The following is a 26228-nucleotide window of genomic DNA, read 5'->3' as shown; positions in this document are numbered from 1 at the left end:
ATCACATTTCAGATCAAGTCGCTGTTACATTAGATATAACCACACAAACTCTGGTTTGTAAATGTTGATTACAGGAACAGAGTTGTGTTCTCTGACAACATTTTTAATATTTAAGACAAGAACTATCCATATTTCTCTAAATCAATGATGAGGGTAAAGTCAACCGTACAGTGCTTTGGGGAACTGCTAAAGAAAACCTAATTGTTCTGATAATATCACACACTCGAAAAAAGTAATTTAATATGAAATAAATTAGAGGGATAAAAAAAATCCATCCCAGAAAGGAAGTATTTTTAGAAAGTTACAAAAAAAGATGCATTTCCCACAAAGTAAAAATGATATGAACATAGTAATATACCTGGTCCTCTGTCTTCTCCAGAAATCTTGTCAAATGGAACATCTACTTTTAGTTTGGAATGAGGAACCTGGAGCTGAGGCAATAAGGACTCATCCTCACATCCATGTATAAACAGTGAAAAACATAGTTATTTCTTTGTTTGCCTGCGATATTCACGTTGATTCAGATACATATTCACATATGAACTCCTCCAGTCCTCGGACGTTTAACCGGCCAACCTTAAATTAGGTGAAAATCATCTTGAGGAGTGGGGCATCAAAAGCTATCCAATTTTATATATTTTATTGTTGTTCTTTTCCATCTTTGCCAGACTATAATCTTTATTTTGTTATATGTTTTAATTATTTTTAATTTCTAAATTAATTCGATTGAACATTAAGGTCATTTATGTAATATTCTCTCAATTATGAACCAGTAATTTAAACTTAAATCCAAACATTGTGTTTAAAATGAAAAATCAAAGGTAATAAATCTGCTGTAACTTTGGAGCCTCTTTTTCTGTTTTGGTGCTGAATTTCCCAACATTCCTCTGGTTGGAGCTGAGAGCTGTAGATTTGTGAACTTTTAGCTAAAGGTTTTCAACCAATACAGCTTCTGTTTTCTTCCCCTGGTCGTCTCTCCACTGTTTGTCTCTGTAAAAGTCAAAGTGTCACAAATGTCCCAAAAGTTGCGACTGGTTGTTCAAGGTCAGTATAATGAAAGAGACTTTTAAAACCAGCCACCAGGGGTCAGCAGAGGACAGAGTAAAAAGCCTCTGGGCGTCTCACTGTGATCACCTGCCTCACCTGTGGCTAAAGTGAAAGTAAAATGCTTTTTCAAACGGCGCCATCAAGTTAAGCTGAAGCTCAAGTCTGAACTCGCTCCTGATTTAAAGCTCTAACTAAACCCGGGCTCAACGAGGTCCTTTTCAGAACCAAACCAAGTCCAGATCAGGACTCCGGGCTCGTCCAGGTGACTTTCATTGTTCACATGTTCAGGATTTGTCTTGTGGCACTTTAGGCCTTCTCAGCTTTCACGAGGCCGCTCCCGTTTCTTCACACGCACTTTTTATTCATGTTGCTCAGGTTTGTTTGTGCTCTTCGTATTCTGTGTTTCCTTGTGATTTATGTGTGAGTCACTACTTTTTCACACATATTATCACTTTTAATCAGTTTTGAATCGCGTCTTTTGATCAGTTTGGGCTTTTTTCTTCTGGGAAACAGTGAATGACAGAGACAAATATCAGTCTTTTGTGCTGTATTTTCTATAGTTTTGATGTTATTGTCATTATTGAGGTTCTATTAAAGGCTACAAGACCAGTTTAGCTTTACATATAGATTAAGACAAGTTAAAAGGTATAATAAATGTTGTTATTATCATTAGCCTGTCATGTCACGCAGCAGGAAGTAAAAACACAATTATATTATTTAGCCGTTTTAAATCAATATTATTACGGATTACAATGAACAAAATGTCAAATAAACTATGCAGGTTACAGTTAACTACTAAATACAAGGAGAAATAATGTGATTTCTTGTGTAAATGAGTTGTTGCTCATTGTAATAGTGGTTTAGATTGATATTATAGATGTGTGACTTTCCCTCTGCTCTGGTGGTTTCAGGAGAAGATGGACCCGTCCAGTCCTGGTTGTGATCCTGGTCCTGGTCTGAGCTCTGTGTGTCTGGAGACTGACCGCTCTAAAGACTGTGGGATTGACTCTACAAGGTTTGTCCTCTTGTCTTCAGTTTGGGAGGTGGGCCGCTGTGAGACACTGGGACAGGAAAACGTCTGCTCCCTTCACTGCATTTTGGACACTTCAATTAGAAAGGATTTCAGTTTAGGTTCAAGTGAATGTATTTCTTCTGTACCAAGAGGACAGAGTGTGATAAAGTGACAAGAGAATAATAAAAGAAACACCAGTGACATGATTTCACTAGAGCTGAGCCATATGTCAAAGAGGTTTTCATGACTTTTTTATTACAAACACATGAAAATGTCTTGTAGTGTTCATTTTATAAACATAAAGAAGACAGACACTTAATCAGTGAAGAGAAAAAACTGTCTCATTTAATCTGAACTTTGCTCCACACTTTTACTGAGAGAGAACTGGCTTTAGACGCTCAGTTTTACATTCAGGACAAACTCAACACCACAGCCTCTGCTGCAGCTGTTAGTTTAGTGTTGATCCTTTTGTTTTCTTCAGGAGGAAATTGGACAAACCTGGATCTAAAACCAGAAGAAAATCCAGACCTGGTCCTGGTCCTGGTCCTGGTCCTGGTCCTGGTCCTGGTCCTGGTCCTGGTCCTGGTCCTGGTCCTGGTCCTGGTCCTGGTCCTGGTCCCAGCTGTGAGTCTCTGAAGAGCAACTGGTCCAAAGATCTGATAATCAACTTTAAAAGGTGTGTTTCGTAGTTGTGTCTCTGCTCCGCTGTAGCGGGCCCTGAATAGAGCCTCTGCTCCGCTGTAGCGGGCCCTGAATAGAGCCTCTGCTCCGCTGTAGCGGGCCCTGAATAGAGCCTCTGCTCTGCTGTAGCGGGCCCTGAATAGGGCCCTGAATAGAGCCTCTGCTCCGCTGTAGCGGGCCCTGAATAGAGCCTCTGCTCCGCTGTAGCGGGCCCTGAATAGAGCCTCTGCTCCGCTGTAGCGGGCCCTGAATAGAGCCTCTGCTCCTCTGTAGCGGGGCCTGAATAGAGCCTCTGCTCCGCTGTAGCGGGCCCTGAATAGAGCCTCTGCTCCGCTGTAGCGGGCCCTGAATAGAGCCTCTGCTCCGCTGTAGCGGGCCCTGAATAGAGCCTCTGCTCCGCTGTAGCGGGCCCTGAATAGAGCCTCTGCTCCGCTGTAGCGGGCCCTGAATAGAGCCTCTGCTCCGCTGTAGCGGGCCCTGAATAGAGCCTCTGCTCCGCTGTAGCGGGCCCTGAATAGAGCCTCTGCTCCGCTGTAGCGGGCCCTGAATAGAGCCTCTGCTCCGCTGTAGCGGGCCCTGAATAGAGCCTCTGCTCCTCTGTAGCGGGCCCTGAATAGAGCCTGTTTCACTGCTGGTTTGTTCTCTTCAGTAACAGTTTGTGATGTGAGCTGCTGTGGTGAAGGAGTTTGGCTCTGAAGATTGTGCTCTTTCTGGAACTGTTGACATATTTCATTTACTGCTTATTTTTCCATCAACAAAAAGACTTAAAATGTGATATTTCTCACCCTTGTGGTTTATTTAGGCCCAATTCTCATGTCTTTCATATTTCATTTACACCTTATTTATAAATATAATGTTAATCATGATGTTGTTTTTAATTATTAGTAGTAATATTACATTAATTGATTAATACATTTATTTACTTATTTACTTACTTACCTACCGACCAACCAGCTAACTAGTTCATGGCTCTGATTGTTTTGTTCAGGTGGAAACTGGCCAAATCCAGACCTGGTCCTGGTCCTTGTCCTGGTCCTGGTCCTGGTCCTGGTCCTGGTCCTGGTCCTGGTCCTGGTCCTGGTCCTGGTCCTGGTCCTGGTCCTGGTCCTGGTCCTGGTCCTGGTCCTGGTCTGAGCTGTGAGTCCATGCAGAGTGACCGCTCTAAAGACTTGGTCATTAGATTTAAGGAGGCTCCATGTGAAGACACAAGGTAAGTCCACAGTGACTGTGTGAGAGTAGGACAGGGCTGAGGAAGGAGAGCGAGGCAAGAACAAGGTAAGATCAGCAGCAAACTGTAGGAAGACAATCTAGTCTGTTTGCAGCCACTAAAACAAGACTGTGGGATTAATGACAGAATTAAGTTATCATTTATTTTTGATTCCTGTGCACTCAAAGGTGTAACTCTGTCTCCAGAGCGGAGTGGAGCCCGGAGGGCCTCAGAGTAAAGCCGCTGCTCCACGTCTTCACGGTCTGTACACAAACACTGTTTCTGTGTGTTCTTTTGCTCTGACTGAGTTTGTGTTCCAGCGGCTGGAGGAGCAGGTCCTGAGCTTTGTCAAAGAGCAGCTGAAGAGGTTCCACAGGGTCCTGGCCTCAGATTACCCAGAATGCTTAGAGAGTGAGGAGGAGGAGCAGAGCAGCGGAGAGGCCGTCCTGACCATCGCACTGGACTTCTTGAAGAGGATGAAACAGGAGGATGTGACCGAGCGTCTGTCCAGCAGTAAGAACTCTGTCTAAACAAGGTGTTTAGTCCTCTGCCTCTGTCCTCGTCCCAGAGCGAGCGATGTGTCCATATGAGACTGAATCATGACCTGCTCCTGATTATCTGCTCAGGATGGAACACACGTGATTTACACATGAAAACAAAACCTTTGTATATGTCTGTGTAATCCCTCAGTCGTCCAGGTCAGTGCCACAGCAAAAAAAATGTAATTCTGTCACTGGAGAAAAGATTTGAAGAGTGAATATGTTTTGACACTCGTCCAAGAAACTTCTTCAGTTCCTCTTCCTTTGCAAATGATTAGAAGGAAAAGCTAAAGAAATGTCTTAAACAGTGGAATATAAATATTTTGAAGTAGAAAACATTTCTAATTAAGTAGAGATATATGAAAAATATTAGACAAATTAGCTGAACTTTGTTTGTCGTACTAGAAACACTCCTCACTTCCTGTGTCCTTTAGGTTTTGACCATGAGTTACTGGAATAGATAGATAAATACAATAACTTTATTGCATTTCACATTTCATTTCTTTTCCCTGAACTTGCTCCTGGATGTGTCTCTACAGTGGGCTCAGCTCATGAGGTCTTTCTGGTCTAGAGAGAGAACAGTGTGTGGCTGTAAACCTGGACTCTGGACCAGAGGTGGGACTGACCATAGATGATTGTTTTCACCGTGTTCTTCCTGTTTGTCTTTACAGAGAGTTTGGCTGGAGTTTGCAGAGATAAACTGAAGAAGCGTCTGCAGCAGAGGCTCAGCTGTGTGTCTGAGGGCGTGGCTAAAGCAGGAAACCCCGCCCCCCTGAACCAGATCTACACAGAGCTCTACATCACAGAGGGAGGGGCCGCAGGGGTCAACCAGGAACATGAGGTCAGACACATCCAGACCAAATCCAGGAGACCAGCCGCTCCAGAGGCCGCCATCACATGTGAGGACATGTTTAAAGGCCCCGCCCACAAACAGGGACCAATCAGAGAGGACTTAACAGAGAGACCTATCAGGAGCGTGCTGACCAAGGGCGTGGCCGGCGTGGGGAAAACAGTGCTGACTCAGAAGTTCAGTCTGGACTGGGCTGAGGGCCGGGCCAACCAGGACGTCCAGCTGCTGTTCCCGTTCACTTTCAGAGAGCTCAATGTGCTCAGAGAGAGACAGTTCAGCCTGGTGGGACTGATGCACCACTTCTTCAGTGAAGCCAAAGGACTCTGCAGCTTTGACCAGCTCCAGGTGCTCTTCATCTTTGACGGTCTGGACGAGTGCAGACTTCCTCTGGACTTCAGACAAACCCAGGTCCTGACTGAGATCACAGAGTGCGTCTCATTGGACGTGCTGCTGGTGAACCTCATCAGGGGGAGCCTGCTTCCCTCCGCTCGCTTCTGGATAACCACACGCCCCGCTGCGGCCAATCAGATCCCTGCTGAGTGTGTCTCCATGGTTACAGAGGTGCGAGGGTTCACAGACCCACAGAAGGAGCAGTACTTCAGGAAGAGGTTCAGAGACGAACAGCAGGCCACAGACGTCATCTCCCACATCAAAACATCTGGCAGTCTGTACATAATGTGCCACCTCCCGGTCTTCTGCTGGTTGACTTCCACAGTCCTGGACCAGGTGATGAAGACAGGAGTCAAAGAACAGCTGCCCCAGACCCTGACCCAGATGTACATCCACTTCCTGGTGATCCAGGCCAAAGTCAAGAGCCTCAAGTACGACGGCCGCTCTGAGACCGACCCTCACTGGACTCCAGAGACCAGGGAGATGGTGGAGTCTCTGGGAAAAGTGGCCTTTGAGCAGCTGCAGAAAGGAAACCTGATCTTCTATGATTCAGACCTGGTGGAGTGTGGGCTGGACGCTGCAGGGGCCTCAGTGTACTCCGGAGTGTTCACACAGGTCTTTAGAGAGGAGCCGGGCCTGTACCAGGACAAGGTCTACTGCTTCATTCATCTGAGTGTGCAGGAGTTTCTGGCTGCTCTTCATGTCCATCTGACCTTCTACAACTCTGGAGTCAACCTGCTGTCGCCACGACAACCCACAGAGAGTCCAGAGCTCTTCTACCGCTCTGCTGTGGATCAGGCCTTAGAGAGTCCAAACGGACACTTGGACCTGTTTCTGCGCTTCCTCCTCGGTCTGTCTCTGCCGACCAATCAAAGCCTGTTATTGGGTCTGACTCAGACAAGAAGTAGCTCAGGGACCAATGAGGACACAGTAAAGTATATCAAAAAGAAGCTGAATAATATTCTTGATATTTCATCAGAGAGTCGGCTGAACCTGCTCCACTGTCTGAATGAACTTCACGACCACAGTCTGGTGGAGCAGGTGCAGAGCTTCCTGATAGAAGGACGTTTCTCTGATAAAATCATGTCTGGTGCTCAGTGGTCGACTGTGGCCTTCCTCTTATTGTTGTCCTATAACTCAGACCTGGTGGAGTTTGACCTCAGGAAATATGCTCTTTCTCGAGATGCTTTCATTGGTCTGCTGCCTGTAATAAAAGCCTCCAGAAAAGTCATGTGAGTCTAGACTTTATTAACACAGATTATCATGATTCTCTTCTCTAATATTTATCTCTCTCTCCTCAGTCTGTCCGGCTGTCACCTGAAGTACTACAACTGTGATGATCTGGTCTCAGTCCTCAGTTCCTCCAGTCTGACACATCTGGACCTCAGTTACAACGACCTCAAGGACTCAGGAGTGAAGCGTCTGTGTTCTGGACTGAAGAGCACCCCCTGCAGACTGGAGGTCCTCAGGTGAGACTCAGAACAGCCCCAGAGCCCACTACGTACAAAACAAAGGCCAAAATGTGGCCTCCCCCTCTCTCTCTCCCTCTCTCTCTCCTGCTCTCTCTCTCTCCGCCCCGCTTTCTCCCCCCCTCTCTCTCTCCCGCTGTCTCCCTCTCTCTCTCCCTCTCTCTCTCATCCTCTCATCCTCTCTCTCTCTCTCTCTCCCCCTCTCTCTCTCCCACTCTCTCTCTCTCCCGCTCTCTCTCCCTCTCTCTCTCTCTCTCCCCTCTCTCTCCTCTCTCTCTCTCCCCCCTCTCTCCCTCTCGCTCTCTCACCCCCTCTCTCTCCCTCACTCTCCCCCTGTCTCTCCTCTCTCCCTCTCTCCCCCTCTCTCTCTCTCTTGTGTCTTGTTTTTAATACGCCGTTATGTGACAGGTTAAAAAGCGAGTCACAGATTTGAAATTTGTCATAAGACACTATTTTCACCTTTTAGTTAATTATTGTGGTTAAGACTGTGTTCAGTACAAAAAGTGTAAATGATAAAAATGTACATATGACCTGTTAAAAATGTTTATTTCTATTGGCTGGCGGAAATGTGAGATATGCGCCTGCGCAAAGTTTTCAGTGTTCTTTCCTGAAATAAAACGGAAGAGTAAGGACGTGACCGTCTCTGTCTTTCACTTTTCCCATTCAAAAAGCAACCACGTACCTCTCCCAAACTGTCGGAGCAGAGGGCGCAACATTTGGAGGCACCGCTGGGATGTTTGGCCAGAGTTTTATCCACCAGCCGTGAGTGGAAGCTCGACCCGAATATCCTTGTTCGAACCCTAGCATCGGAACCTAGCATCAGCAGCGAGGCACCGCGGACAACGTGGCTTTGTCAACACGTGCAACAGGTTGTATCTCAAGTGCGCACAACCACCACTAGAGGGCACCGCAAGACCACGAAGTTGAATAAGCCCTCGTTGAACTGCTTTGTCCACGTATCTGATCAAAATGGAGTCGGAGCTAGAAACTTTGCAGCTTGAAATTAAAGGTGCATTATATGAACTGAATGTTGAACAACTGATAAACGTGTGTTTGACACTAATATCTGGACAGAGAAAAGAGCAACTCACAGACAAAAGTCGTGGCCAACTTATTGCACTGATCACAAGCCATGTTGAAAGAGCTGAATTAGCTGAGCTAGAAGACGAGGGAATGTCTGAGTTGCTCAGTATTAAAGACACTATTGAAAATGCAAAAATGCCAGAGTCGGATTTAGCCCGACAAGGTGAAGACAAAGAAAGAGAAGATTTACAAAAAGAGTTAAATGATTTAAGAACCAGGATTCAAGAAAAAGAAGAAGCTATGCAGCACATTACAAAAAAACTGACCCCACAACCCCTGCCAGTGCAAAGACGAGCCCCAACGCTTTAAGATAACCCTATGTGGCGCAAAGACTTTAAGATAGCAGGCCAAATTGGTGAGCCCGGACAAAAAGACAAGCTCACATTCTCTAGTTTGGCCAGGCAAATTGAAAGTGGGCTCAGTAAAGGCTACCAAGAAGACGAGATAATAGATGCAGTGATCCGTGCCATCACACCAGGTTTGCAGTTGAGGAGCTACCTAGAAGGTAAAGGGGACCTCACTCTTCCTGCTCTGCGGAGGATCCTCAGGTCTCACTATCTGGAGAAAGGTGCCACTGAACTGTACAAGCAGCTCTCCTCTGAGGTGCAAAGCAGTAAGGAGACTCCACAAAACTTCCTTCTGAGGGCCATGGACCTTCGGCAGAAGATTCTCTTTGCATCCCAAGAAGCAGAGTCAGGTCTGAAATATAATCCGGCTTTGGTCCAGAGTTTATTCATGCATACCATCCTGACTGGCTTGCAAAGTGACAGTATCAAGAGTGACATGCAGCCCTACCTTCTCCAGGAAACCACATCTGATGAAGTCTTGTTAGAGAAAGTTAATGTGGCGTGTGCAAATGAAAAGGAACGACAAGACAAAAAGAAACATGCTGTTACCCAAAGAGCGACTTCAGTTAATGTCGTTCAGCCCAGCGACACCCCAGCCCCAGCAGAGAAAAAGACAGTCCAAAAACAAAGCACTGCCGCTTTGCCACCGGAGCTCCTATCAGAGATTAAAAAGATGCGCTCTGAGATGGTGCTTTTAAATGACTTAAAGGCTGAGGTTTGCCAAATCAGAGAGACCATGCAGAAGTCGACAGCTGTTGCAGCACCCGTCAGCGGAGGACCAGGGGACCACTACTCGGCACCAACCTTCCAGCCGCGTCCACCGTTCCAGGAGCCACGACCGCCGAACCAGCTCGACCCATCTGCTGGGACCTTCTACCCTCAGCATTCCCAAGCAGCTCTTCAGCAGTACCACCCAGCACCAGACCTGGGACCAACGAGAGGGAATACCCAGTTCCAGCAGCGCTTTGCCCCTCAGCGGTACCACATGCCCCGCCCACAGCCCAGGTGTTACTCTTGCATTCAGGCAGGGGAGGAGTTTTGTCAGCACTGTTTTAGATGTGGGAGCAATGAGCATTTCAGGGCGGGCTGTAGAGTACAGAGGCCAGTGAGACAGGCTAGAGGTAGTGCTTTAAACTAGCACGGGTCACTCCAACGGGACGTGGGGTGACCACAGAGACAGACAGATCCCAGTGTTGTTACGGTTGTGCTAATAGTGAAATTCAAAGTTTAAAATGTTGTTCAGTGTGTAAAAGTGCCCTTTACTGTTCCAAAGAGTGCCAAGAGGAGCACTGGTCCATGCACAAAAGTAAATGTAAACCCTACATCTGTGGTAGTGTTAAGGGTAGGATGTCCTCTAAAAGACCAAACAACAAGAAACATTCTGAAGATAGAATACCTTCTGTCAGAGAATTAGTTGGGAGAAAGTGTCTCATTAGGTGCTTTTTAGGAAACAAAAAGTTTGAAGCACTTTGGGACTCTGGCTCACAGGTTTATGCTGTAGATGAAGTTTGGAGAGACACTAACTTACCCGAGGTACCACTAAAAGATGTGAACGAGTTTATTGACCCTAATGTACCCCTACACCTTGTGGCAGCCAATGGCACAGATATGCCATACATGGGCTGGCTAGAGGTCCCATTCAGACTTACTGATAATGACTCTGAGTTACTCATACCAATTTTAGTACTTAAAGGTAACCAGCAGCGATGTCCGATTATTGGGTTTAACGTCATCGAGCACTTGGTCTTAGACAGTTTAAAGTGTGGGACTGACTCAGGGGGGAAAGACAAACTTCTGAGGGCAGTTAAACTGGCTTTTCCACATCTCAGGAAAAACAAAGCTGATACTTTCATAAAAGCCGTGAGTGTGGGACAAACACCCGAGTACAATGTGAGAACAACAAATGAGAGAATGACTGTACCCAGTCATAGCTCACTTTTTATTGAGTGTAGGGTGCAGGCTAAGACGTTCAGAGAAGACGTTACATTGATTTTTGAACCTGGAGAAAATCCACAATGGCCTGACGGACTAGAGTTTTGTGACACTTTAGTTTCAGTGAAAGCAGGGTCCATTCCCAAGATAGTTGTCAGTGTACAGAACCCAACCAACCATGACATCACTTTATCTGGTAGAACTACTATTGGTACTGTGCAGTTAGTGGGGTCTGTTTATCCGGCCAACATCTTCAAAAAAGATCTCCTACCTACTGTCATTAATGAAGTCCACATTCGTGAAGCCGCAGAATGCCCCCACACCAGCGAGCAATGGGACCCTCCTGTTGACCTGTCTCATTTGAATGAAAGTCAAAGTAAAATTGTTCAGCAAATGTTAAGGGAAGAGTCTCCATCATTTTCGAAAACTGATGATGACATAGGGCGTGTGACAAATCTGCAGATGGACATTATGTTAAAGGACACAGATCCAGTTTCTAAAACATATCTGTCTGTACCAAAACCACTGTACAGGGAGATGAAGGATTATTTACAGGACTTGATAGCTCAGGGGTGGGTGGAAAAGTCTATTTCCTCTTACTCGTCCCCTGTAGTCTGTGTAAGAAAAAAGACGGCACACTGCGTTTGTGTATTGATTACAGAGAACTGAACCGCAAAACACACCCAGATCGACACCCCATTCCCCGGGTACAGGATGTGATGGACAGCCTGGGAGGGAACACAACCTTTTCACTACTGGACCAGGGTAAGGCGTATCACCAGGGGTTCATGTCCAAAGACAGTAGACATATGACTGCATTTGTGACCCCCTGGGGCCTTTATGAATGGATTCGAATTCCGTTTGGCCTCATGAATGCCCCAGCTGCGTTTCAGCGGTGTATGGAACAATGCCTAGAAGGACTGCGGGACGAGATATGCATTCCTTATCTGGATGACGTCCTTGTATTCAGCAGGACTTTTGATGACCATGTTGAGGATGTCAGGAAAGTATTGCGACGCCTCAGAGACATCCATCCATCCATCCATCTTCTGCCGCTTTATCCGGGGCCGGGTCGCGGGGGCAGCAGTCTGAGCAGGGACTCCCAGACTTCCTTCTCCCCAGACACTTCCTCTAACTCCTCCGGGGGGATCCCGAGGCGTTCCCAGGCCAGCCGAGAGACATAGTCTCTCCAGCGTGTCCTGGGTCTTCCCCGGACACGGGCAACAGTTACAGGCCACGCCCTCAGATGAGCAGCGCCTTGTGAAGGTTTCTGTTTAAAGTCTCGCCGACTAGCGTCTCCACCTCCATCTCAGAGAATTTCCTCTTTTTCCGCCTTTTCTCGTCCGCCAGAAGCACCACGTCTCGCCCTTTACAATGTGCTAAATATGTTAATTTGGTGATTTGCATAATCATATATGGTATATCAGGGTATATCAGGTCGGAAACTCTGCTGCACCAATTTTTAAGAGAGAAGTGTGTACAGGTGTGCTGCGCAGGTTTTTATAAAACGCCTCTATTTTGGAGGGTCGTGACATCTTTGCTTTCAGGTATTCGCTCTTTCAAGCACAATTTGACTGTGTCATGTTCTCTCCTCAGTCTGTCCTGGTGTGGACTGTCTGAAGACTGTTGTGATGATCTGGCCTCAGTCCTCAGCTCCTCCAGTCTGACACATCTGGACCTCAGTAACAACCACCTCAAGGACTCAGGAGTGAAGAGTCTGTGTTCTGGACTGAAGAGCGCCCCCTGCAGACTGGAGGTCCTCAGGTGAGACCCCATGTCCCACATGAATGTGTTGTGTTTCCCTTTCTGAAAGTTCCTCCTCTTTCCTCACTTCCTCTGCACTCACTGTGAACTCACCTCTGCAGCTGAGCGGAGGTCCCTTCATCACAGTTTCAGCTCTTTGGCCTCCAGACACACTCCTCTTGCCCCTTTACTGTGGAAGTACAGCCACAACTGCTGAGAATACACTGAGTTTATATTTAAGGCCAGACACTGCAGCTGAAGAGGGAAACATCTTAAGTTTAAAGATATCAAACTTCTCTTGTCGTTTACTCACATAAATATAAAAGGAAAATGTTTTTCATCATGTCATGTTTTTATATAGAAATAAGGGATTTTATGTCTAAAAATGGCCAGAATTTTACACATTTGTGACATTTAAATGAAATGAAAAATGAAAAGAGCCTGAATTAATTGTCTTGCTCCATTTTGTTGACATTTTAGATATGAAACATTTACAGGAGATTTGGGATTTCTTATTTAGTTTGTAAACTAGATCTGACTGAAAATTTCAATACATTTTTTAGCCTTTAACAGACATTTTTTAGAAACTTTAATAAATCTTAGAATATCAATAAACACTTGAATAGGTTCTGATTCTCTCATGCCTCAACATTGTGAGTAAAATGGTGTAAATGTGGGTGTATATTTGTTCATACACCAGAGGTCACGTGGTGTTTCTGAACCTGTCTGCACTGCTCCGATCCTGCCGTACGCAGAGCTGCTGATGATAAATGTGGACACTGAAAACCAGCCTCATTTCAATGAAACACCCTCAAATATTCATGTTTCAAGAGGCTTCACCCACGGGATTTAAGGCATGTGTGCACGGAATACAGCAGAAAGCAGCATTTATCTGAACAGGAAATCACAAAGAATCACATAAAAAGAAGAATGACGTTATTTTCACTCATTGGAAAACATAGAAAAATAAATCATAGGCCTAATTAAAATATGAAAAATACTTAAAGTACAAATATATCCTACATTTGTCTTCATGGATAATCACTTGATGTTGTTGAAAAGGACTATGTGAGAGTGATGCAGGTGCTACAGTGGGACTAGATCCAAACCCAGAGCTGAACCAGCAGAGCAGCTCTGGTTCAGGCCGGGCTCAGATGAAGGAGCGGGGCGTGGCCTGAGGGGGTTCGGCCTGAGCAGCTCTTCCCAGAGGAGCGAGGAAGACGAGCCGCTCCAGACAACATCTGTCTCTGTGTTAGCGCTGCCCAGACCCGTGTGTCCAGGCTGATGCACACCAGTTAACTCACTTTCATTTGGACACAATTGTCTCCAAATGATTATTATCAAGTTGGTTTATGCTGTAGTTTTATAGTTACTGCCATAAGCTCATGATAATAACTCAAAGGAGAATCTTCTACTGTCCATATGATTGTTAAATGACCTTCATGTAAACAGCATTTTTATGGAAGTTTACCCTAATGACAAATAGATTCAGTTGCAGTACGTTTTGTGCAGTTAAAAGTGGTTTTACTGTGACGTTTGACGTTTGTTTGTTTGTTTCTTTCTTTCTTTCTCTTTTTTATTCTCAAATGTGATCTTCAGAGCAATGTTAATAGTGAATGTTTAAAGTCGCACACACGTAAACACAACAAACCCACACTACCACATAATCAGAGTTAAATAATGAGACTTGTCCTTCTCATGAGTGCACAGATCAAGTGGAAGGACGAGGGGGTTTAAGAAAGTGTCCTTGTGTGTCTACAGGCTGTCAGGATGTCTCGTCTCTGAGAGGGGCGGGGCTTCTCTGGCCTCAGCTCTGAGCTCCGCCCACTCCCATCTGACAGAGTTAGACCTGAGCTACAACCATCCAGGACCCTCAGCAGAGCTCCTGACCACTCTACGGGACGACCCACACTGCCCCCTGCAGTCCCTCAGGTGAGCTCCTCACTGCCCCCTGCAGTCCCTCAGGTGAGCTCCACACTGCCCCCTGTAGTCCCTCATTTTACACTTTTGGTGAGGTTTATCATTTGACTTCCTGGTTGGATAAGAGTGATGACATCATGTCAGTGGGATGTAGTCTCTGTCTGTCGTCTATAGATGAAGTCGCTGCTGCTTCAGTCTCGTAGTGTGGAGCTGTTAAGACTGGACTCACGTTCAGATCACTAAGTGACCACAGAAAGACGTATCTAGACTCACAAAACTTTAACATTTCCATCCAGAGCTGAAGCGCTGCTAGACAAAACAAAGCATTTCTCTCCTCTCGTGGTTCACCTCCTTCTCTTTTCTCCTCTCGTGGTTCACCTCCTTCTCTTTTCTCCTCTCGTGGTTCACCTCCTTCTCTTTTCTCCTCTCGTGGTTCACCTCCTTCTCTTTTCTCCTCTCGTGGTTCACCTCCTTCTCTTTTCTCCTCTCGTGCGGGTCACGTCTGCCTCATAGAAATGATCCAAATGACACAGGTTTTCTTCTGATCAAATCCACAGGAAACATGTCCAACTTCTTCACCTCTGACCACACTTTTAATGTCCATTTGAGAGAATCCTGAGTGAGTTACGCAGCATCACTGCCAGAGCCACAACTTTGAACTGATTTGGTCGGCCAGAGGTCACATGACGCTGTTTAACCAATGAAAAGTCAGGAAACAGGACAGTCTAAATAAAGCATTAAGAAAATGTGCTCTATAATTATTCGACTATAACGCTGTTTTTATAGATTAATGATAGTATATTATAGGTAAAAGTGTCTTGGTATGGTAAAATAAACACTCTATTTAGATCAGTTATATGCACATGAATGTGACATTATAGCGTGTGAGTACGACAGTAATTGCACATGAATATGACGGTATTGCACATGGTTAAGTCAGTATTGCACGTGTTCAGGACTAACAGTGTTTGTTATAAAGTCTGACAGCAGCAGAAGGAAAGACCTGTGAAACGTCTCCTTCACACAGTGAGGATGGATCAGTCTCTCACTGAAGCTGCTCTCCAGAGCGGACAGAGTGTCCTGCAGGGGGTGAGACTAGGGATGCGTACCGCTACGACGGACCGGATCTGGACTTGTAAAAATGTTTCGGTTCAGGTCCAAAAAAAACGAAACCCCGGTGATTCGGTTCTGGACTCATATAAAATATAGCACTCAAATACTATATCCTTTTTGTTCTAGAATCTAGACCATCTTAAACCTTCCATTGATCGCGAAATTCGCGCTGGAAAACACGTAAACACTGCCATGCGCCGCCGTCAATAGCGCACACGGACCCTAATTAGCGACGCACGCGCCTTCCGGGCATAAGTTGAAGCCGGCGAAATAAGTTTAACGATGCGATAGACGGGAGCGCCTCGTACGTGAGACAGGAGCGCCTCGTACGTGTCGAGCTGCGCGGAACCGTGTATCCACATGTGAACATCGAAGCGGCAGCCGGTAAGATCGCTGGCTTTATCTGAACTGTTTTAAGCTGTGGCCGCCGCGTGCGATGTTGTGATGGTTAACGTGCTGCGGGTTAAAGGGGCGGGGTCAGCGTGGTTTCTTGTCTGGGTCTTTGGTCTGGGTGTAAATATGAATGAAATAACTTAAGTGTTATGTTGTGGTGTGATGTATTTGGCATTAAGGAAATACAAAGTAATATTGCTTAATTGCTGCATTCATTAATTGGAGTTTATATTTTGTAATAGTATTTTGTATTAGTATTCTACAGTTGTTAAATATGGTCTGGTGTTTAATGCTGCTAATATGATGTATTATTTTGATGTGTTGTGTAAAATATTTTCATATTCTACTTTTGATACTGCTAAGTTGATGCTTTATAGTGATTCAAGTTGACTTTTATGCTAGTTTTTGTAACTCTGTCATTTTACACTGTGACTTAATTATTTACACTGGTGTATTGTCTGTTTGAAGGTTTTGACCTGACATTTTGATGCCAATGGATCTGTAACATTAAAGAGTGGAAATGTGTCTAAAGGCAAAACATTGTATCAGATGAAACAGCTGCTTTGACCCTTGACCCAGACTGACTCTGTCAACAACACTCAACATGCTCTTGTTGTTGAGTTTGAGTTTTAGCTAGTAGCTTGTGATTTGTAAGTTGTAACTTCTGTTAAAAAACAGTGAATAAAGCAGATAAATTGAGTTTATTTCAATCTGCCTTGTGTTTGATAGTCGTCCTTGTTCAAGTGTCTTCAACTTAATTTTGCCAAGTAGCTTGTGTTACGCTGTTGTAACATAATGCAAATATGGCATGGTTTAGGTCCGGACCTAATGAGTTCGGACCTAAACCTAAACCTCTGGATTCGAATCCGGACTTGAACCTGAACGCGGGTTTAGGTATGCATCCCTAGGTGAGACTCATGGTCAAGCATAGATGTGAATCTAGCCAGGACCTTTCTGTCCCCCACCTCCTGCACCGAGTCCAGAGCACAGCCCAGGACGGAGCTGGACTTCTTAATGACTTTGTCCAGCCTCTTCCTCTCCCTCTCTGTGATGCTGCTGCTCCAGCAGGCCACATCGTACAGGAGGGCTGATGCCACCACAGAGTCGTAGAAGGTCTTCAGGAGTGGCCCTGTCACTCCAAAAGACCTGAGCCTCCTCAGGAGGTTGAGTCGACTCTGGCTCTTCCTGTACAGTGCGTCTGTGTGAGATCACATGACCTCGTCACCATCAACAGCAACATCAGTGAAATATCTGGAAACATGTTCTATCACAAATACGGCGCTATCATTCAATACAAATAAGAACATATGTGCCCCGCCGCCGCAATTGTCGGACCATGTCGGCCTCGGTGAAACTGAGAAAAACAGCATTTTACTTTTTTTCCCCCAAATTTGTGATTTTCATTTTTTTGCAGAATGTGTTAGTTGAAGTTATGAATAAGCCCCTGTGTGCTTCAGATAACACTATTGGTTGTCTTAAACATATACATTAAGCTGTTAAAAATGTGGAGTTTTGGGGTCTTTTTCCTGCTCTCCTGGGGGGCGTCACCTTTTTCTAGCCAACGTGTTGTTTACATTTTCCACCAATCAGCTGTGATCCGCATGGCCAGCTGCGTGCTCTGCTGCCCTGTGTGCTTCTCTCATTACTCCAGACCGTCTGCAGAGCACAGTCTTCAGAGCTTACATTTCCTGGACTACATTGTAACGGAACTGTTTACTCAGGTACACTTTTACTTTACTACTAAATTATTGCTTTAACGCTGTGTTTTAAGGCAGTCTCGTGATCACTTTAGAATCTTACTTGTCTGCTCCGGTGGAGCTAATGCTAAGCTAACATGTTGCTTCAGTGCACTCTGCTATACGGGCTTAATGTGACTACTTGCTGTTATCACCATGTTATCGGGTTATTTTTCGGTGTGGGTTGGCCCGTGGGCTGTGTGGGTCGTGCTTTGTGTCTGTTTTATGGTGCTAAACCAGCTGTTAGCCCCACAGCCCGGAGCTAAACGCAGCTATTCGGAGCTAAGTTGTAAGCTAAACTTTGCTATGTTATCGGGTTATTTTTCGGCGTTTTGTCCGTACAAATTATATACTTATGTAGTATTTCTTGCCCCGTGGGTTGTGCTTTGTGTGTATTTTATGGTGCTAAACCGGCTGTTAGCCCCACAGCCCGGAGCTAAACGCAGCTATTCGGAGCTAAGTTGTAAGCTAAATTTTGCTATGTTATCGGGTTATTTTTCGGCGTGGGTTGGCCCGTGGGTTGTGTGGGTCGTGCTTTGTGTGTGTTTTATGGTGCTAAACCGGCTGTTAGCCCCACAGCCTGGAGCTAAACGCAGCTATTCGGAGCTAAGTTGTAAGCTAAACTTTGCTATGTTATCGGGTTATTTTTCGGCGTGGGAAGAGAAAAAACTACAACTCCCGATACCACTTCTGGTCTCGTGGCTTACGTACGTTGCACGTCACGCACGCACTGCGTCTCTCGAACCAATCACGCGCTTGCCTGGCCATTATCAGCTTCCTGTGTGTCTCTCTGCACGGTGTTGGAAGAGACAACAGGACGGCTGAACCAGGTAAGCTTTGCGACTAAAACACCCGCTTTTAATCACTTTAATGTGCGCTGGTTTTAAACTCGAGTGTATGTTTATGTTTTGGTGTGCTGTTCTGCAAGTGTTTTGCTTTTACGAGCCGTGTTATCTCAAGTGAGCTAGCCAGCCCCGCTAGCCGAGGGCAGATGTCCCAATATCTCCGCGTTTTGCATCTTAAATACATCGTTAACGTCACAATGTGAACTGTTATCTGTGAAGCGTGTTATTCCCATATTACTGTTAACCCTAATCCTTTTATCCCCCTTTTCAGAATTGGCTATTCTGAAATAGTTAGCCATTTCTTAAATGTCCTGTTATTTGTTTACAGCTTTGATGCTGTAATGGCAGAAAATGGGTCATGTCATGTCATTCTAATGTTGTTTTAGGCCATGACATGTCACGGAATTAATATCTTTGTTGTTCTGCTTATACTGAATATCTACTGTCCGGCGCCTCTTAATCATCAATTAATGCGTCAGGACCGGATTCGGTGTGGAAATGGTCTTTGATTAAACCTCTGAAGAGATGGCTGGAACCGTCACAGACGTGATAGTCTGGTCTATCTCTTTTTGAGCTGATTTGGGTTGTGATTATGTTATGTTTGTTACCACCTATAAAAGGTGTACTTTGTAAATTGTAAAGTGAGGTAGGGACAGAACGAACTTGTCTTAGGGAGAGAGAGGGTGTTTATCCACTGTGCACGTGAATAAACTTCCACCTTTTGAGAGAGACCGAGAGACTATTCACGTGCACAACTGCCGTAACAATGCCAAGAGCCGAGAGTCACAGCACAGAAGAGTGCTGCACAGACGAAGAAGAGGATGAGGATGTGATCTCTGATGTAATTGGACTCTGGTGGTGTACATATCATATCTATTATCTCATATATTCAAAGCCATGGACCTGTTGCAGTTCGTATACCTGGCCCTGGCATCTGTTTATAAGAGTTCTTCTATTAAGAGTGTTTTTTAAACTTCCTATAAGTTACTGTCCTTTCCCCCTGTATCTACTGCGTTTTAACATTAAAGGCTATCTTATCTTATCTTTTGTTGTTTGTGTTGAATCATTCAGTGCACCATTGTTGGTGCACTGAATCACCTGTGAATTATGTTTATCGACAAATGCAATGAACCCTATTCTCATTCTGATTCTTTGATTCTATTCAGGGCCTTTTGTAATCCAAGTATTTCCATTTTAATATAGTAACTTCTAATTCTGATTCAAGTCCAGTTACCATCAATAACAACACTCCTCTTGAGTCTTGAGTGACAGCTGTAGGGGGAAGGTGGTGTCAGTGTGACAGGGGGGAGGGCTTATCTCAATGAGATGCAAATGAGCCCCCCTGTGACTCTGGGCTCACTCCGGTGAGAAACTTTGAGCCCCGTTTTCTCGGTGTATGGGTTTGAGAGTTGTATACATTCAAATGACCACAACTTACTCAAATATTATCAGATCTACATGAGTGAGACATCATTGCATAGCTTTGAATTCACACTTTCAGAATCTGTGAATAACTCAAAATGTCTCCGGGTAGACATGTAACTGGTTTAGCCACGGTCAGTCACATATGTAACTATCATTCATCAAGAAGAATGAGTTGTTCTGTTTTTGTCTTAAACTGGCCACATTCTCTTGAAAATAACTTCAAGGCTCAATAGAAATGTATCGTTTGACTGGACGAGTCATGAAAATAATGAGTGACGAGTCGACTTCTAAAATAATGGTTTGCTGCAGAGTTCATCCTTGCAGTGTGTGAAACTGGTTTGGATCATAGAATCATGAATGACCATCACATCCTGGACTCAGAGTTTGAGTCACTTCCTCTGGTCAGTCACATATAAAACCATAGATTTAAAAACTCATTTATTCCCTCAGCCATAACTCTGATGAACAAACAAAAGCTGCTGTGGTTTTGTAGCAGGTTTGTCACAGTCTTGTGTCTTTCATTCCTGTTGTTGTGTGACCTCATTTCTCTCATGTCAGTCGTATAGTTGTGTTTGTGTTGCTCTGCTCTAGAAAACTCTACTGTCCATGTGTGAGAGTGACCCTCAGTGACAGAGCTGAGTGTGTTTCAGGCTGGATCCTGCTGGAGAGCGCTGGATGGTCCCAGGCCCCAGGAAGCGTGAGTAAACAGGAAGTGATGTCATGAGTGTGTTATAACATACAGGAAGTGATGTCTAAAGAGTGTTATAAGAAACAGGAAGTGATGTCATGAGTGTTTTATAAAAAACAGGAAGTGTGAGTAAAAAGGAAGTGATGTCATGAGTGTGTTATAAGAAACAGGAAGTGATGTCATGAGTGTGTTATAAGAAACAGGAAGTGATATCACGAGTGTTTTATAAAAAATTGGAAGTGTGAGTAAAAAGGAAGTGATGTCATGAGTGTGTTATAAGAAACAGGAAGTGATGTCATGAGTGTGTTATAAGAAACAGGAAGTGATGTCCTGAGTGTGTTACAAGAGACAGGAAGTGATGTCATGAGTGTGTTACACAAAACAGGAAGTGATGTCGCGAGTGTGTTATAAGAAACAAGAAGTGATGTCATGAGTGCGTTATAAGAAACAGGAAGTGATGTCCTGAGTGTGTTACAAGAGACAGGAAGTGATGTCATGAGTGTGTTACACAAAACAGGAAGTGATGTCATGAGTTTGTTTTAAGAGACAGGAAGCGATGTCATGAGTGTGTTATAACATACAGGGAGTGATGCCATGAGTGTGTCATAAGAAACAGGAAGTTGTCATGAGTGTGTTATAAGAAACAGGAAGTGTGAGTAACCAGGAAGTGATTTCATGAGTGTGTTACAGGAGACAGGAAGGGATGTCATGAGTGTATTATAAGCGACAGGAAGTGATGTCATGAGTGTGCACAAGAGACAGGAAGTGATGTCATGAGTTTATAATAAGAAACAGGAAGTGATGTCATGAGCTTGTTATAAGAGACAGGAAGTGATGTCATGAGTGTGTTACAAGAGACAGGTAGTGATGTCATGAGTGTTATAAGAAACAGGAAGTGATGTCATGAGTGCGTTATAAGAAACAGGAAGTGATGTCATGAGTGCGTTATAAGAAACAGGAAGTGATGTCATCAATGAATCTCAGCTGTGTTTGGGTCTTTTCCAAAGCGCTCTCTTCTCCCTTCTCTTTGTCCTGACTCTGTTTCGCTCGTTCACGTGAAGGAGCCGCCACATTGAGAACAGTCTTTAATGATCAGGCTCCGTTTGAGCGAGTGGAGTGCGTCTGAAAGCCGAGTGCTGTTCACGGTGGAAGGGACTTATTATTTTATACGAATATGCACCTGTAAAACACATTTATTATATAGTTTTATGTGTGAAAGTAAAAACTGATCATTTATGAGATCCATGAACTGCTTTTGGTGTTTGTTCCATGTTTATTGAAATCCATAATTCATTAACATAGGTTATTAATTAAGTAATGTAACAGTGACTGTAGGGCTGCAACGATTACTCGAGTAAATCGAGTAATTCGATTACAAAAAGCTTCGATTATCATTTTATTTCCTCGATGATTCGCTTAATTTACATATTCAATTAAAAACACTTGAATCTGTGGCGCGCAGAGCGCTCGGAACGACTTGTGGCGCTCTTGTTTCCCACGGAGCTCGTCCCTGAAGCACAACAGAGAGAGCCGCATGTTTTAAACTCACGAGTGCGACCCATGGATCTATTATAGGTGCGACAGGGAAGAGTTTTGTTGTGTGAAAGAGCACGGCGTCCCGAGCTGCCACTAACCACTACAACTAGCTCCAAGTGCCGCCCGCCCCAGCCTCACGCTCCCCCGCTCCACCCGCTCCACATTCGCGCTCCCCCGCTCCACCCGCTCCACACTCGCGCTCCCCCGCTCCACACTCGCGCTCCCCCGCTCCACACTCGCGCTCCCCCGCTCCACACTCGCGCTCCCCCGCTCCACCCGCTCCACCCGCTCCACACTCGCGCTCCCCCGCTCCACCCGCTCCACACTCGCGCTCCCCCGCTCCACCCGCTCCACACTCGCGCTCCCCCGCTCCACCCGCTCCACACTCGCGCTCCCCCGCTCCACCCGCTCCACCCGCTCCACACTCGCGCTCCCCCGCTCCACCCGCTCCACACTCGCGCTCCCCCGCTCCACCCGCTCCACACTCGCGCTCCCCCGCTCCACCCGCTCCACACTTGCGCTCCCCCGCTCCACCCGCTCCACACTCGCGCTCTACGCGCTCCACCCGCTCCACACTCGCGCTCCCCCGCTCCACCCGCTCCACACTCGCGCTCCCCCGCTCCACCCGCTCCACACTCGCGCTCCCCCGCTCCACCCGCTCCACACTCGCGCTCCCCCGCTCCACCCGCTCCACACTCGCGCTCCCCCGCTCCACCCGCTCCACAGTCGCGCTCTACGCGCTCCACCCGCTCCACACTCGCGCTCCCCCGCTCCACCCGCTCCACACTCGCGCTCCCCCGCTCCACCCGCTCCACACTCGCGCTCCCCCGCTCCACCCGCTCCACAGTCGCGCTCTACGCGCTCCACCCGCTCCACACTCGCGCTCCCCCGCTCCACCCGCTCCACACTCGCGCTCCCCCGCTCCACCCGCTCCACAGTCGCGCTCTACGCGCTCCACACTCTGCTTCCCTGTCACACTCGTATGTTTCAAACATGCCACACTCTCCTCTGCGGCGCCTTGAAACAGCAAACACATCTATGGAGACAGAGCAAAATGACAACATGCAAAATGTAGAGCCACCGCTCAAAACACCAGCATCACTGGTCCCACACACAATGTTTTACAAACTAATATCTTACTTTAAGATATGTGACCGAAACGCCAATTAATTCATAGAAAGTTAACAATAACAAAAAGTGAATTAGTCCTTTATATATATTCTTTATATATTCTTTATATACAAATAGAACACTTTGGACTGAAGTGAAATGTTGCTGTTTTGGGGACAAACTAAAGTGAAATGAAAAATAAAAACTTTTTTTTTTTACGGAATGTACAAAAAAATTGACCGATTAATCAAAGAAAAAATTGATAGATTACTCGATTACTAAAATAATCGATAGCTGCAGCTCTAAGTGACAGTACAATTTGACTTTGTAAATGAGAGATACATTTGTAAAATACTTTAAAATACATAAGTGATAAGTTTGACCCACATTAGACACAGTCAGAGGTGAAATGAGAGCATGAGGATCTGCATGAACAAAAAACATTGATTAATCTAATGTAAAAGTCTGATATTGGCGACATTAGTGGGCGGTGCTTTCGTGGTAAAGGGGCGTGTCTCTTCAGAGTGAGGGGGTGTGGTTCCAAAGCCAAAGCTCTGAGCCTCTAATGAAGGAACCTCCTCTCAGCTGAAGGAGACTCACCCAGAGTTTAGTGGAAGTGCAGAGGAAGAGGAGGAGCAACTGCTTTGGAAAAGGACCAATCTCTCAGAAAAAACCTGTTTCATCATCACCAACTAAACTATAATTAGAAAAACATGAAAAACTGTTGTTCTTAAAGAAATTAACAAAAACAAATATTCATTTATTCTTCTTGGTGAGTGTGATGTTCAAACAGCAAAATTCTCTAAATCTGACATAAATCATGACATTGAATCTTTAAAACATCTAAATAACAAAACCACAATAAACAATATTTATAAAGATCTAATTTTAGCATTAACCTGAATCTTCTCCTTGTGTTATTTTAAATATATGTTTAGAATAATAAATGTATGTTTCATTTTTCTTATTGTATCACATTCCTCAACTACTTAAACCACCTCAAATCTACAATAAATTATCTTTTTTCTTTGACTTTATTGTTTATAATCTGTATTCCATTCTATTCTTATAAGTGTTGTAATAATAATAAAGTGATGTGAACAGTGTATTTGTGTTTGCAGATTTCTGTCACGTCACTCTGGATCCAAACACGGCCAACGACAAACTGGAGCTGTCTGTGGACAAAAGGACAGTGACCAATGTGGAGCAGCTCCAGCTGTCTCCGTCTCACCAGGACAGGTTCAGTTCCTGTCCCCAGGTCCTGAGCTCCACCGCTCTGACTGGACGCTGTTACTGGGAGGTGGAGACGAGAGGGTCTGTAGATGTAGCAGTGAGTTACAGAGGAATCAGACGGAGAGGAGACGCTGAGGACTGTAGGTTTGGAGACAATGATCAGTCCTGGAGTCTGAGGAGAGATGGAGGAGGAGGATGGTCTGTTTATCATTGTAAAAGGAGAACATACTGTTACAACATGCCATATAGAGTAGGTGTGTTCCTGGACTCTGAGGCTGGAGCTCTGTCCTTCTATGGGGTTAGACATGATTACAGTCTGTACCTCCTCCACTCCTTCTTCTTCAGCTCCTCAGAGCCTCTGTTTGTTGGCTTTGGTCTGGTTGCTCCTGGTTCCTCTGTGTCTCTGGTGGAGCCAACGATGAGACGATAAAAACCTAATCCTGATCTGATCCTGTGACAATCTGCTGTTTCAGACGACATCTCGACTCAGTGTTTCTCTGTTTAATGCAGCTCTTTGCTCAAACACAGACACTTGTCCCGCCCACTCCTCCTATTGGTCCGGCTCCGTGAGGCTCCGAGTGAGTGACAGGTGGATTTAACCAATCACAGAAGCTGCAGTTGGCTTCAGTTTCTGCTTCAAAACATTCTAGTTGATACATGAACCGTTACGGACAAAATAACACACTCTTTTCAGGAATTATGCAGGAATGAACTCGATCTAAACGGCTTAAGCTTAAACACAGACAAAAAGAAAATAATAAATGGTAAAAATAAGTGTAAGCTCCTGAAGCTCCGCCCACATGCTTTTACTTCTATAAGAGTAGATTTCCCCCCTCATGAAACTGAACATGGATACAAATGTTGCAGGTTAAAATGGAGAACGATGTGAGTAAAATAGAACAGAGCTTCTTCTATAATCAGTGTAAATGATAATTAGAGCTCGTAAACAACGTCAGCTCTTACATGGTTTATTTGGTGAAGCTGAGTATGTACTGAAGTACTACAGTGTGAATATTTTAGACCTGTTAAAAAAGCTATTTCAAGACATTGTCCACTCTTTGTAACCTTCATTTATGTCTGGTTCATCTCTCTGGTTTTATATGTAAATCTGGATTTTAACTGGTATAAATCACTCTGTTTTCTGTGCAGTGTCCAATGCTGTGGAAATGATGATTATTTAGATTTTCTATCATGTTAAATGTTGCTTTTTTTGTTTTTATTAAGAAGTTAGATAATGATAAATGGCAAATATTTGGAGAACAGTCAATCATATGAACTTAAGCGGCTTTAAATTTAAATAAATAAATCATAAAATCAATACTTTGTCTCATTAATGACATTATTTTTCATACATTTTAAGCATATTACAAACGTCTCTTGAATGAAACTGTCCAACAAAACCCAAATGCAGAGGTTCTCAGCCACGAAATACATTTACTAAGTACAGTTTTGGAGGATGTTTAAGTTGCATTTGAGCCGAGCACTTCTCACTTTGACTCCTCTGCATTTCTAAAAAAAGTCTCCAAGTAGAAAGTACTTTAGTGGAGGAGTTTTCCAGGTCTTTTGTCCCATTTCAAGTCTCACATGAAGCTCACAGACTTGATTTGCTCAGATGTTCCAGACTCACAGAAAGCTTTCCTCTGCTCGTCACACATTTTGTTCTAACTCCTCTTTATTCATCTATTTGGAAAACTTAACGATATTGACAGTTCTAACGAGCTTTGAGTCGGCTTCATCTTGCTTTTGTTTTGGAAAAAGTAAAATGTACAAAATATGGTCTGATGGAATGATTTGATCAGACGTTTCCATCTTCCATCTTCCATCTTCTGCCGCTTTATCCGGGGCCGGGTCGCGGGGGCAGCAGTCTGAGCAGGGACTCCCAGACTTCCTTCTCCCCAGACACTTCCTCTAACTCCTCCGGGGGGATCC

General features: G+C 45.0%; 1 protein-coding gene across 4 annotated transcripts; it reads left to right on the top strand.

Annotated features, from left to right (window-relative positions):
* The first annotated feature begins 1174 nt into the window (after positions 1 to 1174).
* LOC140354729 (NACHT, LRR and PYD domains-containing protein 3-like) lies at positions 1175 to 24955 on the top strand. 4 transcript variants are annotated; one of them, XM_072439942.1, is made up of 12 exons: positions 1228 to 1309; positions 1959 to 2062; positions 2541 to 2735; positions 3729 to 3950; positions 4154 to 4208; positions 4268 to 4460; positions 5158 to 6958; positions 7028 to 7195; positions 12154 to 12321; positions 14062 to 14232; positions 20383 to 20429; positions 24188 to 24949. In XM_072439942.1, the coding sequence occupies exons 2-12, from the start codon at positions 1965 to 1967 to the stop codon at positions 24727 to 24729; spliced, it is 3660 nt and encodes a 1219-aa protein (XP_072296043.1). In that variant the 5' UTR covers positions 1228 to 1309; positions 1959 to 1964; the 3' UTR covers positions 24730 to 24949. The 4 variants fall into 4 exon arrangements, with proteins under 4 accessions (XP_072296041.1, XP_072296042.1, XP_072296043.1 ...); XM_072439940.1 differs by lacking the exon at positions 7028 to 7195 and having other exon boundaries at positions 1175 to 1309; positions 24188 to 24955; XM_072439941.1 differs by lacking the exon at positions 20383 to 20429 and having other exon boundaries at positions 1175 to 1309; positions 24188 to 24472.
* The last annotated feature ends 1273 nt before the right edge of the window (positions 24956 to 26228 follow it).

The sequence above is a fragment of the Eucyclogobius newberryi genome, unplaced genomic scaffold (genome assembly GCF_026437365.1).
Source record: "Eucyclogobius newberryi isolate DKJ021-1_F unplaced genomic scaffold, fEucNew1.0.hap1 SCAF_11, whole genome shotgun sequence".
In the NCBI taxonomy this organism is placed as follows: Eukaryota; Metazoa; Chordata; class Actinopteri; order Gobiiformes; family Gobiidae; genus Eucyclogobius; species Eucyclogobius newberryi.
Note: the sequence above shows the minus strand (reverse complement) of the source record. Positions and strands in the feature narration are given on the sequence as shown.

Bases quoted from the DNA above. Each gene is read 5' to 3' on its own strand.
- LOC140354729 (XM_072439942.1), top strand. From the start codon at position 1,965: ATGGACCCGTCCAGTCCTGGTTGTGATCCTGGTCCTGGTCTGAGCTCT. The intron at 7,196-12,153 runs GTGAGACTCAGA...TTCTCTCCTCAG, and splicing joins TGCAGACTGGAGGTCCTCAG to TCTGTCCTGGTGTGGACTGT. The intron at 20,430-24,187 runs GTGAGTAAACAG...TTGTGTTTGCAG, and splicing joins GGTCCCAGGCCCCAGGAAGC to ATTTCTGTCACGTCACTCTG.